General features: G+C 42.2%; 1 protein-coding gene across 13 annotated transcripts in view; it reads right to left on the minus strand.

Moving 5' to 3' along the window:
• The window catches only part of SETBP1 (SET binding protein 1), a 265843-nt gene that overhangs the window by 57482 nt on the left and 189167 nt on the right, over positions 1-19194 (minus strand). Inside the window, exon 6 of one of the 13 annotated variants that reach the window (XM_064405217.1) lies at positions 4275-4419. The exons of the other annotated variants lie outside the window; for them this stretch is intronic. Within the exon in view, the coding sequence (XP_064261287.1) occupies positions 4391-4419 (29 nt within the window). The 3' untranslated portion in view covers positions 4275-4390. Of the gene's footprint in view, positions 1-4274; positions 4420-19194 lie in introns of those variants that run through there. 13 annotated transcript variants of the gene reach the window in all.

Genomic DNA, 19194 nt, shown 5'->3' on the forward strand with positions numbered 1-19194 from the left:
GAAATCCAGGAACATTCTGAGGTTTCGTTGCAAAAATCCACAGTGCCTTTGAGCTGCAGTGATGGCAGGAGTACAGCTCTTGCAAGACAGAACACATCACTGGAGAGTTTCAATCTCTGTTCCTCTCCCATCTTCCTTTTGCAATAAGGAACTGCAAGTGTATTTGTGGGAGGAAAGGGCTAATTTGGTTAGGGGCATAAGATTGATAAACTCCGCCCCTTATGAAAATACCCTGTGATTTTTAATAGCCATTTAACCCCCAAAGGATCTAATTTTTCAGGATTTAACTCAGAGAACTTGTTCTACCCGAATTAAATGGCCAAGCACTCAATAGATCTGCATTAGCTTGGTAATGATCCTTCTGGCATTTGAAATTATGGCTAGACTGATCTGTGGCATATGGCTTAAGCTGCTAAGCCATTGCCTGTTGTCTCTGTTTTTCATTTGACTTGGTAGCTTCCTGAGGTCCTGAATTCATCCTTGAGGATAATGCAAGCTTTTCCTGGCATTGAGTGAGCTGTCATGACTTACCTACATGATATTTAAGAGGGGTAAAGAAGGATTACTCTAAATGCCTGACTTAACCCAACTAAATTTTGACCCATCACATGATATTTCGGTAATTTTGAGGTGCATGGTTTAGTTATTTGCACATTGCTGACTGTTTACTTTGGAAAGTTTCAGATATTGGAAAAGAGGCAATCTTCACCCCAAGGTTAACATAAACACAAACAAGGATAGTCCTAGTATCTGTCTAGAAGCAGCCTAGTGGCTAGTTTTGCACTGGTTTTGATAGTAATTAAAAAATTAACTTAAGCAAGTGTAGGCATGAGAAACAAAAAAACCCCAGCCTTTTTACAAAATTAAACAGTCATGTGCTGCTTTAAAATAATTATTTTATATTGAGTGCAAAAAACTGGGGTGCAGGAAAGGGGGCCTGGCCCCTTCTAAAATAGTTGATATCATATACTTGTTGCCAAGGGGGAGGAAGAAAAATGAAATTTTCTTTACAGTTCTAACATTCAAGGGCTGCAGCAGGAGCACCTTGCACCTTTCTTTCATTAACAGAGGTGTTACTGGACTTCTCAGAGGCTGAGCAGATCAGTAGCAAGGTGTGCTGTCAGTCAGGAGCTGGGGTCTCCTATGCATCCTCCAGAAGCCCCTGATGCCATACATTGTCCCTCTCCAGGTCATCCCACGAGGCAGCTACTGGGGTGGGTCAGTGCCTCCAAATCAGTAATTTTCCCCTCATCACAGCAGTGATCACTTCAGCAGAGGTGTGTCATCAATTACATTGTGGGGCCAAAGAAATCCTGGCAAGGAAAGGGAAATCTTCCCAGGGTCGCTCCTGTAAATGATGGCACCCTTTTCCTCTCCTGGGAAAGGCACAGCCTGGCTGTGTTTCCCACAGGCTGCAAAGTCTCCCCGTGGCAGAGCAGCCCTGCTCAGCAGATCATGGCAGTCACTTACATGAACTTTATCAGTTACACAACACACACACTCATGCAGATGTTGTTTGCAGAGCCCTGGAGACGATGCCAGCCAGACACTTGGCACCAAGACCCAATCTGGGAGATGAGGAGCTTTCGAGGCTCATTCCTAACATTCATTATTTTCATATTTAATAAGAAAACTGATGCGACACATCAGGGAGATTGGTCAGTCAGCTAGCATGGAAATTATTAGTGCAGAAAAACGAATAGCCTGGCAGCTAAATGTCTGCAACGCCCACACACTCTGTGGAAGAAACTTAGGGCTATCCATCTGAATTTATCTCATGGTCCCTGGGTATCAGAGCAGTGGTTGAAAGTGGCTGAAACTTTTTACACTGCTTGCTGGTCCATCCAGGTTCTCTGTGGTGAAGAGTGAGAGTGTTTAAGGCAGAGTTGTCCCAAGTCTTAAAATCCAGCAGGCAGATCTCAGAAAATTTTCAGAAATTCTTGTGTGACACAGGGTGTTTCCCTGGGTGCAGACCCTCTGGACATCAGTTTCCAAGTGACAGCTTCAAGGGGAGTCCAGGAGGTGGCTGTGGTTGGAAAGTCATTTAGATAAAGTGGGTCCTGGAAATCTTTCTTTGCAAATACTATTTTCTAGAGTCACTGTCAGTCACTTTCTAGCAGCAACACCAAGAGCCTTTGGAATTTTAAAATAAGAAAAAATTCATTAACAGTGGGTACTTTCTCTTTGACAACTACTTGCACACAAGCCCCAGTTTGAGACAATAAGAAACCCTCAGGTTCATCTTTCATTTTCCTGTATGTTTTTGCCTTTTTTTTTTCACTGTCTACAGCTCTTGGGCTATATCTACATCAGTAAATAAAATAAGCCATCACACACCGTCCCTGAAAACAAATGGAATGGATTGTTTTACTGTGATTAAAATTCCTACCTGAAACATGATCACCTCATCTGTGTCTTGCTGACTGAAAACCATTCCTGGCTCTTGCTGCCCACTGAGTCATGCTCAGGTGTGATTTGGAAAGAGTTGCCAGCCACAAGCCAAAACACACCTGAGACAAGCTAACACCAGCTCAGGACAATCACCTCCTGTGGCCTTTCCAGACACCAGCACAGATGGGTGGATCTGTGGGTCTGCAACTCAATTCATCTGTTCAACACCAGTAAGACCAGTGGGTATTGAAAAGATTTTCACTCACGTTCATGAAAATAAAATTTTCCTCCAGCTCTTAGGATGTGATAAGTCATCCTCTCAAAGCTGCTTCCTCCCTCCAGTGACTGTAGGAGGAGCTCAGATCACAAGTTCCCACAGGTTTCCTGGCTTTTGGGTGGCTAGAATTTTGTGAAAATCCCATGCAAAAGGATAAAGGACTTCCTCCATCTTTTAAGCTGAATGATATTAAAACCAACCTCTACTTTGCAGGGAATGAAGAAGTTCTACTTAGAACATATGCAGTTCACTTCTTTCCTGTGAAGTTGCCATATGGCAGGGGAGTGATGGGAAGAAGAAAAATATTGACAGTGATGATATATCTTATTACAGAGCATACGGACCAAATTTTCCTCTCAGTTACACTAGTGAAAATCTGGAGTGAACAGCCTTGTCTTGATAGGAAAATCAGATCAGTCAGTGGATATACAAAACCAATTATGAGACTGAAACAAAAGCAAACTTGGGAAACATTATGGTATAGTAAAGAAGACATGTGGTAGGATGCCAGAAGACAGGAAGTCATTGAGCCCAGCATGCTTACTCCTCCTTTGAAAAAATCATCCCATCTACAGTAACCACAAGTGGTCAGGATCTTGTTTTATGCCTGGACTTGGCAAACTGAATGAAAGCTGCCCAAAAACATCTGTTCTGGGTTCCAAACATTTATATAGCCCTTTGTTAGAGTACCAAAGATGGCATCACATCAATGGAGGGGAAGAAAGAAGTTCAAGGAAGCTATAGGGAAAAGCCCAAGATTAACACAAGACCTGCAATGTTTTACACATCAATAACTATCACTTAAGTCTTGCTGAACATCCAGCTGATTAAAACTTCAAACTGTATTTGAAAAAAAATAGAAACAGAAACTGGTCCAAGGAGAGAGACCATGGGTGCACTCCCTATTCCATACCATTTAGAATTTAGTATTCTGTTCAAAATTATTTAGAAGTGGGCAACTTAACAGGAAAAGATGCAGCAATAGTCCTGTTTTTTGACTACATTAAAGAGACATAAAGGTAAATACATAGCTGAGAAGACTTCTAGATACAATGTATATTTAGCAAATAATAGTCCAGTTATTTGAAACTTAGTTTTGCAACCAGCTAGTGAAAGGACTGTTTGATTTTTTTGATCTTTTCCTGACTGTGTAAGATAATCAGAAAGATACAGACATTTTGGACCTAAATGGCAGGATGATACCATTTATGTAAACTAGAAGAAGAAAACAGTGCATGAAACTCAGCCAGGCAAATTGAAAAAATTGAAAACTGATGTCAAATTGCCACCTGTAATTCAGCACACAAAAGAGTTAAACAGCAATTTGATAAATAAACTATGTATTATTTTTTTTGTAGGCCTCTGAAGACTGAATTCTTGCAAACAAGTTCAAAGACAAACTATAGCCAACTCAATGTCCACAGTTTCTTTAGAGCCAGGATGGAACATTTGGCTAGAAAAAAAACAGTGCCAACTACCCAGTGCAAAGCCTATACTTTAATCTGCAAAAGCAAAAAGCTGTGATTTATACCTCCAAAAGGAAGAAGTTTAAAAAAAAGGGATCTAACAGTACATTCTGTGTAGGTTTATTATTTTGCCAACAGTTTGTGGGTTGGATGATGAGGTACGTTCCTGAAGATTACACATCACCATTTTTTTAAACAAACAAAACAGCAGGCAAGATCAAATTTCCCCTAAAGCAGAGGCAGTCCTTGTGAAAGTTCAAGGCTTTTGTGGCTCTCCCTCAGCTCCTTAAAAAAAAAAAAAAAAAGATATTCATCAACGAAGAGCATTAATCAGCTTTGGCTCACAGGCAGCATTTTTGCTTCCAGTTGTGGACAATTAGAGGCACAGTGTCAACTGGCCATTAATTAAGTTGTGTAAAGCTCTGTGGATACACACTGCTTTTTTGTGACACCAAAAATTTCACATGAAGAATGGGACTGTAACATGTGGACATGTCCTGGTTTCTTCTCCTTTTAAACCAAACAGTTTGCTAGTTCAGAGGAAAAGGTGTAGAATAAATGGACACTGGAATTAAGGAGTGTGGTTCCACCGAACCAACCAACAGACAATTGAAAATCAAGTGGAGTCAATGGTGTGTTGTTAATTCATGTGTTCAAACCTGGTAGCATGGCTAAGGGAAGGGCGTCTTGGTCTCCACAAATATCAACTGATGAAATTTAAAATTAAGATTTATGGCACTATTGCCATCACAAGCTTGTCCAACAGGATTTGTTCCTGATTCCTAAACTATCAAAACCACCTTAGTGATGATCTTTAGTAGGTGATCCATAAATTTCTTCATGATAGAGCCTCAAGATATCATTCAAATTTTGACCAGATGTTATGGTTAAAAATGGGATATTGTTTCTCAGAGAAAAATCTTTTTCACGGTCATGACTTCCCCTACCACCAAAGGCCTGTTCTAAGGCTGCAAATTAAAAGTCCCAATAAATATACTATCATTGTGCAATAAAATAGCTCTGCCAAAAAGACAAAAAACCAAAACAAAACAAAAAAGCAGCAGCATATGAAATCCTAAGGGATGTCATTCCTTAGCCTGAAAAATATTGCTTCTTGATGAGAAAAAAGGCAGTCATAAGCTGCACATTGTTAGATTATTCTTCTGGGTTTCTTGGCAGTCAGTCCGGAAAATCTATTTCTTCAGTATAAATATATATATAATCTTAGTTAGAACAACATAAATTAGGGAAGCAAAAAAACCCCAACATAGCAATTCCAGATATGTGTCGTAGTGCTAGGCATACTCTTCCAAACCCTAAAATGTGTGTGGGACTGAAGAACACCACTACACAGTTGTCACTCTCTTCCTGAGATGTGGCTGCCCATTTATAAATCAATTTTGTTTGTAAACTTCATCTCCTTTGGCAATACCAAGCACTGAAGGCATTCAGGAAATATAAAGGTACTTTTCTCAAGGTTTGACTCCGTATAAATGAAGATGCATCCTTATTAAAATCTCAGCCCTGCTCACGGTTTTTCTCTGCTAAGCCTCATACTACATGAATCATTGCTATAACTCTCAAGTTGGTTTCCATGAGTACTCCTTTCTTTAATGTTTTTTGTTCCTAAAAAGATGGCAACATTTCAACTTCTGCTTCCTGGGGAAGGATTTTGCAAAAGTATTACAAAGACAGAAAATACCCCATGAGCTTCCAAAGTGTAGGTAGCAAGAGTATTTATTATTATGCTGGGAGAAAAATAAAAGGGATATAAAAAGTGATTCACAAGGACAAAAAACCAATCTGTTATTCAGTGGAAGGAAGAAAAGATGCCTTCCACGGACACAACATGGCATTTTATTTTTACCTGTCTTCTCTTCCATACTCTTTGGGTGGGATACCAGATGAGGTAAATGCAGTACAGAAATTATTAGGTTTGTCTGAAAGATGGTAATTAAATAAAACAGAAAAGTGTAGCACACCAGGATGACGTATACTTATAGAAATGCATGTGGCTGACCAGTCTTCATGGCAACTTAATTTTTCTTATTTGTTTGAATTTCACCAACTGCATCTTCTGCCTTCATTCCCTTTCTTCTTATTTTTTTTTCCACTCTTCAATATTGTATTGTTTTCTCGGATCTTTTAAACCAATATTATGCCCCACTGACAAATTTTCCTATAGGAATGTGATAGCCATCAAGAGAACAATATCATTTGGATGAAATAAGACTCCCAAAGGAGTCCCTTAAGAGCAAGAAATCCTATAAACTTCCTACTGAAAGGTAACCCAACTTGTGATTTTGTCTCTTAAAGTAAAATATTAGGGATGCTTTATAGATTTGAAGCATTTTTCATTATGGGAAAGAAAGGATCACTGTCTTCTTAGGCTATCAATATATATTTGTGAGGTAGCAATAATTCTTCCAGTGAATTTCACGTTCCCATTGAAATGTCTTCACTGTTTTTGAGCAAAGCAAGAATTTCAGAATGACATGATGTGGATGAGATCTAAAAATAAAATCTCTTGGCAATAGTGTTAAAATAAGTATTGCTACTAGCTTGATGTAAATAGGAGGAGAACCATTTCCTAAAAATGACTTCTATTGCCTCTGGGCATAATCACCCAGGTGGAGAAATGGCATCTGCTCTTCTTTAAGTCATTTATCATTTCTGTGGGGGAAAAAAATCTCTGGAGAGCACATCCTTATCTGTAGGGAAGAGGTCAGTGCTGCTCTATTCCTGTCTTTGGTTTGCCTGCACAGCTATTTGGTTGATGGTGCAATAAGAATTATTACAAGTAAGAATGATGACACTCATGGACAATGATGCCTTTAAGTCTGTTGCAATTAGCTGTTTCTCGCTCTGACTCCAAACTTCTAGCATTAGACCTCTCTGCACCTTGGTTTATCCACCTGTGAAACGAGGGGATACTGACCTGTCTTGCAAAACCAGACTGAGATTTACTGCTGAAAAGCACCTACCTACAAATTAGGCAGAATGTTTAATAGCATATGTAACAAGAGCACAAACTCCACCGGCTTGTAAATTCTCATCTGGGAGACGCACTCTTGTGACATTCACTCCTGTCTGAACTCGACTAAAAGTGGTCATTTGACCTGAGACTGACAGAGTGTTCAAAATTTTGCTTGGTTTTCAGGTCATCTCTTATTCCTTGAATTAGGCACTTTACATTCCCGGGGGACAAATGTAAATTCTACTTTGAGAATGTCATAAGACAAAAGGACGATTATCACAGAATCATAGAATGACTTTGGTTGGAAGGGACCTTAAAGCTCATCCAGTCCCACCCCCCGCCATGTTAGGGACACCTTCCAGTGTCCCAGGTTGCTCCAAACCCCATTTAACCTGGCCTTGGACATTTCCAGGGATCCAGGGGCAGCTACAGCTTCTCTGGGACAATTAAAGAAAGCATGATGCTTTCTAGTTACAAAAAGATGTTGGAAAAATGAGTATCCTTCTGTGTGAAGGGTCAATACAAAAGAGTCCTTTATTGGATCTTGTTTAGTGGACAGAACACTGCCAGGACAAATGCACAGAGGCCAGCCAGCAATGCTGGGATTCCCCTCACACACTGTCAGGAGCAAAAAAAATCTGTAAAAACTATGTTACACACAAGAAAAGAGGTATCCTTGGTACAGGAGACCTGCTGGTAGGATCACTCCAGCCATCTGGATGGACCTTCAGCCACCTCCTCCTGAGGCCATTTCTTCCTGATGACAGTGGAGTGACAGGATCCCCTGGGTCTTCAGTGGCATCACCTGCACTTACACAGTTTAGTTGCAGATGCTCGCCCTCCTGTCTCTACCCTGTAGCCTTTACCTGTGTTTCATATAGCAGTGGAAGCAAAGTGCTAGGTGAGTAAGTTTACAATATTTTTTCATTAGGAATTTACATATAGGTGTAATATGACTGGGAACCTAATGAGCTACTTTGTAATTTGATGAGACGGTGTGACCTGCCAAGGGACTTAGCCCAAGGAGTTTTGTGTGCTAATCTGATGCTAAGCACAAGGAGGACTTCAGGGATATCAGCTTCTCCTGGGTGCCTTGCCCACTGTTGCAACTGCATGGCTATAATTAACATCAATCATGCCAGAGAAATGGAAGACCAAAAGCTACCTGGGGGACTACTGTGCTGAGAATGAGAACCTGTGCTAGCCAACACTGTCACTGGGGAGTAATTAGGTCCTCTGCAAATCCTAGTAGGAGCTTCACATCTCCAGCTGGCACATCTTGCTAAAACATTGAGTATGAGCTGACTGAGGACTCCACTAGAGATGGTTTAATACTGAGAGTTAATGAAAAGGAGGGAGCTGCCAGCACTTTGGACAGCATTCTTGGAGTGAGAATTAATCCCTCTTCCCTGTAATATTTTAACTGGTGTGAATACATCAATACCATCCACATCTTAAGTATCCTGCTTCATGATTCATGATGAATCAGGGGATGCAGCCGCCCTGTGCTCTGCTTAGGTAGGGTGTGAAAGTGAAGTAGAAAGTGCCATCAAGTCATAATAGTACAGTTGGTTTGTAAACCCCACTTCATTCCCTATGTTTCAAAGCCTTGCCGGCATTAATTAATTAAAACCTTGCCACAGCTCTATGAGTTGGGCAAGGACTATTATCTCATTCTATCAGCCAGTGAATGTGGAGACCCTGGAGGCCACATTGAGACTGTCTGCTTTAGGCACTCAATTTATTCATTGCAACATCTAAAATAAAATAGGTGCTTGGCTCCAGCAGGATGATTCAGATCTCTTAGGGCAGGTGCCTATGCAGGCAAGGCAGTGACAGATGCCTCTGAAGTAGGACCCAAGTGATGTTCACACGTTTCTCCATCAACAGAACAGAGAGCTGTAGGCCCTTCATGGGATGATTTAATGTGGTTACATGCAGCCACTCCAGGCATAAGCACTAGGAAGTATTATTCTCACAAGTGTGGCTGGGTAATTGCTTTATTCAAGGCTCAACAGTGCACAAACCTGCTTATGTGGGAATCAAAACATAAATTCCCCTCTGAAGGGCAAGCACCTGGGTTGTAGGATAAGTGGGAGGAAGCACAAGATAGCAGTGATTTGAGCACTTATCCTGAAAATAGAAACATAGAGATCTAGGCTGTCCAGACCAAGGGCCCAGCACTTCCTATTGCCCCAGCTATTTGAGGAGATAGGTAAGGCTGCAGTGGAGGCACTAAGGTCAACCACTCAACAACCAGCAGTTTAGGATGCAGAAACTAGAGAGATCAACCTAGTAAATAGGGAGCTCTTCTGCTTGGAAAGCTTCTATTGCAGAGCTCTGTCAGATAAATGGCTAGAATTGAGTTAGCAGGGGAACAGGCCTGCCCTGGTGACCCAGACTTAGCTGCCACTTAGGAATGCCTGGGTGCTTCCACACTGCCAGACTAACACGTCTGGCATGTCTCCTGTATCCTGGTACCCAGGTCCTCCATACTCTGCAGTTATTAGCTGGCCATTAGGGAGCCATTTTTTTCCATCTGAAAGGAAATCTGGACATGGCAAAGCTGACCTGTGTGCTGCAGGTTCTGTTCCAGCCACAGCCTGGTCAAGCACCACACTGCTTTGTCTCTTTACCTGCTGCAATATTGCAGTGCTAGTCTGAAGCCTCAAACCCCAAAACCCTCCTGTCACTCCCCAGAGCACACAGGAAGCACATGGCTACAGAAAAAAAAATCATTTTGGCATCTGTACTAGGAAACAAACAAACAAAACCCAAACACAAACCCCCAAACCTACAAACCCAGAAATACTTAGAATTTTGCACCAGGTCTACAGCAAGATGTTGTCCAGTGGAGATCAGGATCAAGTGCTGTGCAGTGTGGATGATCTGCCAGCTCCAGCTGCTAGCAGCCCTTAGCTGTGTAAACACAAATCAGCCTGCATCAAGCAGTTCAGAGACATAGACTGTCTTTCTGCTTTGGACCACATAAAGAGTATGAACACGCTCCAAATTTCTCTTGCTGAAGTATTTTCTGCTAGTTTGATATCCCCTGAAAGTGGTGGGTTTGGTCAGATTTTTGCTCAATGAGGTGGGCCCTTTTCCACATCTTTTGAGATATTAGCAGCCTCATACCCACTTATGAGTCATGATGGACTGTCACAGGCTGTCAACCACTGAACACAAATAAAACCATATGCTTTTGTGCTCAAGTTCCTCTCAGGTCTAAAATACGCTGTCCAGATTTACATGCAACACTCAGTTTCTCTGGGAGGTAGGTTCTTCTTCAGATGAAACAGACTGAGCCATTCCCTGGGACTTAGACACTTCTAGTTCATTCTCACAGGGACTTAAGTTGACTCATGAATGGTCTAAATCACATTCACTGACTTCTTCAAGCTATGCAGTAGCTCAGGAACAGAGCTGAGAAAACGACTCATGAGTTCTGAACCTGGGCTTGAGCCTGATTTATTACCATTTTTACCTGCTAGGGGTTTCTTTGATCTCAGCAAGACTCTTCACTGATTAGCAGCAGAGAAGGAGAATTTGGGTTAATGCATGCTCTACCCACTCTTTAACATAAGAGTGGCTCCTATTAGCTCTTTAACAGTTTGTCTTTTTGTGCAAGAACTTGCACAGCTGACTTGGCTAAACTTTTAATGGGTGCGCTTCTCATGTGGGAGGAAATGTTAAGCACTGCTTATTGTTACTTAGAATTACACACCCAAATGCCATAACTCCATCCAGAGTTCCCAGGCTACACTACTATATCACAAATAAGATCTTCCTCACTGCCTAAAGTAATGTCATGATGCAGTGTAGGAGCCAAGGAATGCTGGGTTTGCAAAACACACACATTGCTTCAGATTGCAATGAATTCATTTAAGAGGAGATCAGGCAGCAAACCATTAATTTCAGCGCAATATATTTCCCTGCTCTTCTTGTTTACCGAGATGTTGTCTCAGCAGATCAAATCAATGAAATTACAGCAGTGCACTGACAGCAGCCAATATCTGCCTAGTATCTTGGGGAGGCATCCCTTCATCAACTGCTTCCAGCTTTTGCCTGACACAAACATGTCCACTGTTTTGTCTGCTCTGCTGGAAATAGGAAAGTTAAAGTTTTCCAGCGTAACTGGCTGAGTCAGGAGCTCCTGTGGGCAGCCAAGCACAGGCACACATATTGACTGCCCTGTGAGCAGCAAACCCAGCCCCACCGTGCCAGAGGAGGTGTGCTGCCCTCCCTGGGTGCACTGCTGGAGGCCACGTGTAGGGCATACACAACTCCACCCTCAGCTGAGGTGGGAAACTTGCTCAAAGTGGTTTTGAGGTTTTGTTAAGAAGCAAAACAGGAAATCTGCATGAATTTGGAGTTGAAATATTTTTTTAAAAAACTTGTTGCTCTCCCAGACTTTTTTTTTTAATAAAAATTAAATAAATATCTGGATGACAAACTTTCTGCAACCGACTTCATCCCTAGTTTTTTACTGGTGCAGATGAGAATTCAGGCAGCAAAGACACCCTGTAGTAGTCCTGGGTTTTGGTTTTTTTCTTTCCTTTTTTTAGCAAACCAAGCAACTCACAGGCTGTGTCAACTTACTTAAGTACTCTTTATGCCAACTAATCATAGCTGGCACAAAAAACAATGCTGACTATTGCTCCCTTTCCTGCCTACAGTGGAGGCGGGGAAGGCCAGAGACACAGAGCTGTAATGGCAAGTCTGTGCCATCTGGAGAAATTCTGTATCCTCAGCTCAGCTCCTTGGGGCTGAATTCCCTCAAAAAAACCCCAAAAAAACCAACAAAAACAGTGAAGAGGACAACACCAGAGGGATAAAAACACCAGCATAAGCCTTCCTGAGCCAACAGGCTGACCCATATACCCAGCACCACCACCACTGCTCAGGGCATTTGGTGCCCCTGTCCCTTCCTTCCTCAACTTTCCCTCTGGTAACTATGAAAACCACAAAAGCTGGTTTAATAGCCTGCAGTAGTGTGAGCCCTCCCCAGCCCTGAGAAAGCTATGGTGAAACCACCAAGTTTCCCCATGAGATGGGGATGGGAATGCTACTAATACTGACCTCAATTTAGGTAGGACCTAATCACAATAAAAACTGCATCAGCAACACCACAAGCTACTGAGCTTTGTGGTACATTGCTGATTCATATTCTGTGACACTCTGCTGAGCAAACTCTACCCAGGTGTCTCCACAAGTGTGTTTTCTGTTCTATGTAAGGCTGATTTTGGGTCAGATTCTCTGAGAGATAGTCTGTTGTCATTCACAAGCAACTGCAGTAAGACATTTGAGTTACTTGGTGTAACTCAAATTGTTTGAGCTGTATTTTGCAGATGGGAGCCCAAAAAGCTCCTCACAATTTTCTCCCAGTTTATTTAAGCTGCCTCTGTGTGCTGCACAAGGCACAAGCAATGTTTTCACCGCCACTCCAGCATCACTCTGACGTCAGCACTTTGATTTGATTTTCTGTCACTGTTCTTACAGATTAAATTTCAACCAGTGACCCACAGCTTGATAGCTCATTAGCAAATCCCTTGGAGCCATCCAGTCCTGCCCTTGCTTGACAGTTAACTCTGCACTGCACATACCCCCGAAGCCTCCTGAAGGCTGCACTGCACCATGAGAGAGCTGGGTCAGACTCAGTGCAGCTGCAAAAGCCTATGGGGATCCATGCCCAGGTGCATGTTTTCAATGACAAATCACTAATGATTCTTATTATGAGTCCTTGGGTCTTTTCAAGTCATTGAGGTTGTATAAAATCTCCTCTATGTACAGCCAAAGATTTTATTTCCCATCCCTCCCCTCAGTCCTTTATCTCCAGGGGAACTATTCTGACTTCCTTCTTGTTGAGACCTTAAAACAAGACATTCTTTCTCCTTTTCTTGTTCAACATCATTATTACAATCATGCAGACTGAGCCCTTTTAAGTTTTCTCTTGCTGTGACACATGGATATAAAACTCCTGGAAGGCAGTGGGAATGGAGAAGCAGCCTTAGATCATGTTCTGGAGGTCAGACCCCAACTCACTTTTGCAGCTGAGTAGGTCAGGATGCAGGCTGCTCTGAGTGTATCAGGATCCCTCTCACTGGCAGGTGCCTTAAGTTCAGATTTTCCTACGCCCAGCTTTGAGTCACACTGATAAGCAGGTTTGTAGCAAAGGTGCAGCTATGGTTCTGGTTTACCTCCTCCATGCATCAAACAGACCTCTTGCCTTGCATCTACACCAAGTGCCAAGAAATAGCATTGTGTGCAGTCCAGAGCTAAAGAAAACAGGCTTCCCTCTAACTCAGACTGCCACTTACACAAGTACCCAGGCTGTCACTACCAAAGTCTTAACAGACCCACTCCCTCTTAGCTAAGAAAATCTTGTAAGTGCTGAACCAAGGCTATTATCAGCACCTGGCAGGTTCAACACAGACAGAAAGACCCTGGCATGCCCAGTGTCCTGCTCCGGTGTGCCACTGAAGCTGTGGATGGAACTTTCCAGCCCCACACTGTCCTTTTGCCTCAGCAGATACTCCACTCCTGAAGTCAACCTCCCTAATTTCAATGGGGAGACGCTTGATTTATGCTGGGCTGAGATGAGAATCTGGCCGTGGTTCTTTATCGCCTTTTAAAGCCAAGAGCCCAGCAGAGGCCAATTGTGTCTGACGTGAAGCAGCTGCACACCCAACGTGGAATCTGCACAACTTCATAAACTAGCAGTGGTCTGAATAAAAACTTCAAACAAGATGTCCTGGCATTGGCCAGAGAGAGTGAAGATAAATAGCTGGGAGACTCCAGTTCTTTGTGAAGGAAGAACTGCTTGACTGTTGGACAGAGAGCAAAGTAAGAAGCAGAAATTAGGCAGGGTGCTGGGAGGCTTGTAACACTCCCAAAAAGCAAAAGGGTCACAGAATTTAATTTGATTAATTCATCGCTGGTCTAAAGGACTTTGTACTGAGCCTCAGGCAGTGCAATAAACATACAATCATTAAGAGAGGAAATAAAAGTTAGGTTAAGTGATAAATAGTCCTGCTTCCTCTCCCACTCCAGCTTTCCTCCTGTTTCTTCTCTCCTTGGTCAGTGCAGACACTGGAAGCAACACAGTAAATCAAGAGGTAGCCTTAAAACAACAACAACAAAGACGAAACTCACTGTATTTAAATTGCCTTAGTCAAAACACTTTCAAGGAAAGCTTTGCTTCACTTTCCCCATCAGCAGCATGCCCCTTTAGGATACACCATGGGCAGACAAGAACAACAGTTGTGCTGGCTTCTCTCCTCTCCAGAGGACTGATAGAAAACTTAGTGGAAAACAAGGACATTTATTCTAAAGGGGCAGATAATGCTTCTGGAAGCTGTTTCAGTAGTTTGTGTTTGCTTGGTTTTTTTGGTTTCCTAAACATTCAGGGTCCTAAACAGCTGTTTTGATGAATGTAACTATTTACAAATAATGTTTTGGTTTTGTTTTTTGTTTTTTTTTTAAAGCTCTGATGGTAACTTTTATGGGCCAGATGGCAAAAACACTCACCCTGTAACTGTACAGTACGTGTCCCTCATCATGGGACACAGTGGGAGGAAAAAACCCTACTAAAACTGGGGCTTAGAAAACTTTTGCAGCTGCTGGAAGCTATGTAGGAGCCTGGGGTGTCTGAGGAAACCCCAGCAGAGGCAGAGCTGGGGAAAGGGAGGGTGATTGATAGCCCACACGTGCTCAGTCAGTGAAGTTCTTACCTGGCTCATCTCCCCTCCACTTCAAGCACTGCCATGGGTCCAACACTGCATTCACTGGGCACTGGTGAGTATCAGAGCTCACTGTGGCACTCTATGGCAGGAAACATTTTTTATCCCCTTGACTCACTCAAACACTGGGGTTAACTGCAATTAGGACATTTTTTTTTTTCTACAGTTACATGAGAAAACTAAGATATGGAAGATGGGCCTGAAAATCCTAGACCATACATCAATTTGTCTCTGAATTTATGCACACAGTGCCATACAAAACACAGGTCATGTTGAGTCAAATCTTTGCTATTGAAGAAATCCAGCTGACTTATTTATGTGTTTTTCTGGATATCTATTCAACTTCCTGCATCACAAGATATTCACTTCTCTCTTGTTTCAATGTGCAAAGGTTTATCCACAAGTATGTATGCAAGACCCAGCCAGAAACAGGCTGGGTCTTGCATACATTTTATGTCTTTAAGCTGGTCAGGAGAGAGAATGTTCATCACACATGATGTTCATACAAACACAAAAGCATTAAAGCTGGAGAAGGCCTCTAAGATCACCATGTCCAATCATTCCCCCAGCACTGACAAGGCCCATCACTAAATCACCACTTTTGCATGTTTTTGGACACTTCCAGGGACAATGACTCCACCACATCACTGGGCAGCCTGTTTTAATTCTTAAAAACATTTTCAGTGAAGAAGTTTTCCACAAGATCCAATCTAAACATCCTCTGAAGCAACCTGATGCCATTTTCTCTTTTCCTATTGTTTGTTACCCGAGAGGAGAATGACCCCCACCTGGCTGCCCCTCCTGTCAGGGAGTTGTGGAGAACCTAAAGCTCCCCCCTGAGCTTCCTTTTCTCCAGGCTGAGGCCCCCCCACGTCTCCCTCAGCTCTTCCTCATCAGACTTGTGCTCCAGACACTTCTCCAGGTCTGTTGCCTTTCTCTGGACCTTCTCCAGCACCTCCACACCCTTCTTACCATGAGGGACCCAAAACAGTGGGTCAAACTGCATGGTCCTGCTGTTTCCACTCTCACCGAAACAGTGCATTCACTGAAGAATAATGAACCAACATTATGATTCCAGGCCTATGTAAAATAATAAATTACTTGTGGAAGGTATTATCATACAAAAAATCAGCAAAGTTTTAATAAGGCTGTTGGCTAACACTCTTTACCTACATCTGCCACATACAAATATGCTTATCCATTACTGAGATACTGATCCCTTCTCAGTGTAAAACTGTGACTGATCAGGGCTAAAGCTGATACTGATTCCTTCAAGAGTGAAACCAGCCCTGTACAAAACAAGTGAGGAGGAAAGTTCAAGTCAGAAATTCAAGCCAGAAGAAATTTAGTAAATAGCACTGCTGGACAATGAGGGGGGAAAGCCTGGGAGGCTTGTAGGTAAGTTAAGCATTAATTTATAAAGCGTGTTTTTCATGCTAGTTATCCAGCATTCAGAGACTGATGATTACTGCTTTCCTAATAGCTGCATATGATTAATTTTATATTCCTGTAAATATACTATGCATGGTGTCTGTGCTGCATCTGATAAAATCAATGCACTTCCTAGCTGATTTTTGAGCCGTGATACCCAACACGCAAGCAAGGCAATCTTTGTTCGTATAATAATTGTTTAAAAAAAAAAGAGGCATAAATAGTGTGACAGTAAGGTAGCACAGACCTTGATTAGTCTCACTACAAAGAAAAGCAGAAATGTAGCCCTGCATATAGCAACTCTCAACCTCTGCTTCACCTCCAGCTACATCCTGGCCTGCAGTGATTGTAACTAGGACATAATCTGACAGGTTGTACGTGCAAATTGCCATCTTATCTATACATCTTAAAAGGTTAAATGTGCTTTTCCTCGTTATTCCACCTAAGGAAAAAGGTAAGAGACAATCTTGCTTTTCTTTTTCTGTGGGACGAGGCATTGAGGCTGCTCATCAGCAATGGGAGTCTTCTCCAGCATCATGAAAGAGGCAGAAACATGACAAGGAGATGTGGAGTTTGCCACAAGGGCCTCTTTAGAACAGCTCTACTCTCAGTCTCCCCAGCCCAGCTGCAGCACCAATCTGTGACCTCTCCTGGATCCCTCACCTGGGGCTTCAGTAACTCCTGAAAAGCAGATGAAAGGCCCAGACATCCAGCTGTGCACAGTGCCTCAGGTCACACAGTGCCAGAGGGACTCCAAGATTGTTTTGCAAGTGTTCTGACTGTGGGATGGAAGGAGTCAACTGAGCCAATGCTTGGTGCACACAGCACCAGGATGAGCCCAAGTGTCTGTGGCAAGGCAGGATATGAAACACTTTCTGCTGCATTCTTGCCTGTAGGCCAGGCTAATGCCACTGGAATAGTCTTCAGCTAAATAGAAAAGCAGTGTTAAATTAGTTTTGATTAATTAGTCTTTCTAAATGCAGGAGGGTTGGATGAGCACAAGAAAAAATTATATGCTAAAATAATTTTAGCAAAAATAAAAATTTCAGAATAAGGCACTAGGATGCAACAGTACATGAGGAGTGGGTGGGAAGAGTTATTAACTCGTTGTTATGGAAGGAAGCAACCCCAGCTTCTCCAGAACAATGGTGTGGAAACAGGCCACTGGAAATTAGCCCTATGCACTAACACTGCACATTTAGCACAACGTGGTCACAACAGATGTACAGATGCACATTGGCTCAAAGCTTCATTACAGAATTGCCAGTGATGGTCCAGGCTGGTGCAGGACAAGAAACGGATTTTTGTTGTGGCCAACCAAAGTAACTGGTGACACTCCCTTATTGGGGCCATTCACTTTAGGCACAGATTTCTACATCAAATCACAGAACCATGGAATAGTTTGGTTGGAAGGGATCTTTAAAGGTCATTTCCAAATCTCCTGGGCTGAACTGGGATACTTTCCACTAGCACAAGTACTGAAACTTCAACTCAGTCCATGAACAATTCCAGGAATGGGCCATCCATAATTTCTCTGGGAGACCTGTGCCAGGCACCTTTCTTGAGCCAGGACTACAACCAGCTTCTCCAAAAGGTATGAAGGACAACTCTTCCCTTTATGGCCTATACCCTTCTAGATAGTAAAATCATACCTAGGCTTAAACATGACTGTTTTCTACCTTAAGCAGGACCACTATTTATCACCAAGGAACACCAAATTTCTCAGAAATGTCTAAGTGCTGTGACAACAGGGAAAAACCCATAAATTATTGACAATACAATGGTACCTGCAGCTGCACACCACACTGAAACAAATTGTAGAGCCTGAATCACCAAAAAACCATAAATGGATCTCTCATCCCTCTCATCACAGATATATCTACTGAGTGTGGGTAGGTTTTGCTATATATTTTATCTCCAGAAGAATGCAATGAAGTTGCATGGCACTACTGAGCACACCAAAATGCCACTGCAGCAGAGATAACACTCTGAAATTGTGATATAAATCTAATTTCAGCTTTCATCAGAATATTCAGCAAGTTTCCTCTTATCTTTGTTATATGTTATTTTTAACTTGTGAAAGATGATAAATACTGAAAGGAAAGAGCAATCAGGCTATGGAAGTTGCCTCTTGGGATGGACATATATGTCCCTATAGGGCTTTTTTTTTTTCTTTTACCTTATATTTTTCTGATTAGTCAATCTCCTCAGGGAAATGCAAGGTGAGTTAGGAGGAAGAAGGTGAAGGTTATCATGGAAGAGAGCAGTCCTCCCTCTGTGGGAACTGGTTAAATAGTTATGGCTAGACTCAAGTGCAGACCTCTGCTGGGAATCCCAGTGAAGGTCAAAGGCAGAGGAAAAAAGCTGCACTGAGATCTTAGGCATTCAAAAGCAGACAGATGTTTCTAGGCTTTAATGAGCAGTCTTGGCTCCAGGCCTTTCTTGGCAGAGCTGTTTAGTTTTAGTATTTTTCCTTGTAGTTCAAGGTATGGCTCTGGTTATCTGGCTCTGCTTAGCTAACTGCTGATGATTTTTCCATCTAAATAATAGCATGACAATGAAGAAATAGATTAATAATCTGAGAGCTGATGGATTAGGTCATAGAGAATGCTGTGCGGCTGTAATTGTGAAGAGCAAAAACTAAATAAAAATAATAATTTCAGTTTAAACAAGAGCTAGTTTAAAAAGTTTAAACTGCAAATCTTATGGCACTCCCATGACAAGTTCTAGCCCTCCATCTTATACATTTATTGTCATGGGGAATAAACTGAAGGAAAATAACATAAAATCGACTTTTTCTTTACTAATTCCATCTTCAAATCAGTCTGGTGGGGATCATGCCCCTACTTTGGAAACTAATTTAAGTTCAACACTGTTGGGAATTTTGACAGTTTGCTATGCCTTAGTGAAATA

The sequence above is a fragment of the Passer domesticus genome, chromosome Z, assembly GCF_036417665.1.
Source record: "Passer domesticus isolate bPasDom1 chromosome Z, bPasDom1.hap1, whole genome shotgun sequence".
In the NCBI taxonomy this organism is placed as follows: Eukaryota; Metazoa; Chordata; class Aves; order Passeriformes; family Passeridae; genus Passer; species Passer domesticus.